Source organism: Choloepus didactylus, chromosome 2, assembly GCF_015220235.1.
Source record: "Choloepus didactylus isolate mChoDid1 chromosome 2, mChoDid1.pri, whole genome shotgun sequence".
NCBI lineage: Eukaryota > Metazoa > Chordata > Mammalia > Pilosa > Megalonychidae > Choloepus > Choloepus didactylus.
In genome coordinates this window covers 228,359,873-228,361,414 of record NC_051308.1, presented here as the reverse complement: position 1 = coordinate 228,361,414, position 1,542 = coordinate 228,359,873, and the positions used below count along the sequence as shown (strand labels likewise).

Below are 1,542 nucleotides of genomic sequence, written 5' to 3'. Positions count from 1 at the left end.
TATTCCAAAAAGGTGTTTGACAAAATCCAACATCCTTTCATGATAAAAATACTCAGAAAACTAGAAATAGAAGGGAACTTTCTCAACATAATAAGGGGCATTTATGCAAACATTATACTCAATGGTCAAAGACTGAAAGCTTTTCCCCCCAATTCAGGAACAAGACAAGGATGTCTGCTTTCCTCATTGCTATTTATCATAGTACTGGAGGTCTAGCCCTAGCAATGTCAAGAAAGAAAAGCAAAATGCATTGGAGTTGGAAAGGAAGAATAAAACTCTCTCTTCACAGATGACATGATCCTATATATAGAAAATCTCAAAGAATCCACAAGAAAACTACTAGAACAAGCAAATGAATCCAGCAAGGTTGTACAGTACAAGATCAACACACAACAATTAGCTGTATTTATATACACCAGTAATGAACAATTGGAAAAGGAGATTAAAACAATTCCATTTACAGTAGCTAAAGAATAGTCTGAAGGAATAAAATACCTAGAAATAGGTGGGGAGCGAGGGCCGAGGGCCGCGTCCGTGTGGTGACCCCGGCCCCGCCTGAGGGTGAGCCGTGGGGAGGGGCCCGGGGCGGCCGTGGGCTGAGGCGCCCGGCTCCGTCAGGGGGCGGCTCCCTTGGGGGGGAGCTCGGCGGTCCCGGACAGCGCCCCCCACCCCGCCCCTCCTCCGCTGCGCCCCCCGGCCCGGGAGTCCCCCGCGCGGCCTCCCCGGGGCTTCCCCCAGCCCGCCTCCGGGAGTGCCCGGGCCCTGCCCCTCAGCCTGTGGCCCGCGGGCGGGAGACGGAGGGGCTGCGCCCGGGTGCGGGGGTTTGTCCCTCTGAGGCCTCAGGGCCCCGAGGCCGGCGGGCGGCTGAGCCGGAGCCCGTGGAGGGCCGGGCCTGGGCGGGAGGGCGCTGGCCGCCGGGTCCTGGAGTCCGCCCGGACAAGGCGGTGGGGGCGGCGCAGAGAGCGGGGCCCGGGCGGGCTCAGCCTCGGACAGTCCTGGGCGACCTGGAGGCCCGAGTCCCTCCTCTGGGCCCGACAGCCTCGTCCCCTCCCTGTCGGGCGTCGCCGTCGGTCCGTCCTCCCGACCCGGGATCGCCAGAGGCGCCGGGAACGCAGGAAGGTGTGGGCTTCTCTGCGCCCCTGGGGCGTCCCCACCTCCTCCTGACGCCCTTGTTGCTGGAATTGCGGGGATTGGGGGGCTGGCGGGGTCAGCTGCGGCGCTCGTGCCTGCCTGGATTCCAGCTGAGAACAGCTCGCTGATGATTTTCATCGACATTCGTGTGGAAGCAACCTAAGTATCCATCGAGAAACATGTGGATAAACAAAATGCGGTATATACATAAAATGAAATGTTATTCAGCCATAAAAAGGAATGAAGTTCTGATACTTGCAGCAACATGGATGAACCTTGAAGATACCATGTTGAGTGAAATAAGCCAGGAGAAGGAAAAGGAAAATAGTGTATGATCCCGTGTATATGAAATAATAAGAATAAGCAAATTCATAAAGTCTGAAACTAGGATAAACTAGACTGTGTGGTGGT

General features: G+C 55.9%; 1 protein-coding gene across 1 annotated transcript; it reads right to left on the bottom strand.

Annotated features, from left to right (window-relative positions):
- Positions 1 to 495: 495 nt before the first annotated feature.
- LOC119514523 (translation initiation factor IF-2-like) lies at positions 496 to 1,275 on the bottom strand. The gene has a single exon (XM_037810333.1). The coding sequence runs from the start codon at positions 1,273 to 1,275 to the stop codon at positions 496 to 498; it is 780 nt and encodes a 259-aa protein (XP_037666261.1).
- Between the last annotated feature and the right edge of the window lie 267 nt (positions 1,276 to 1,542).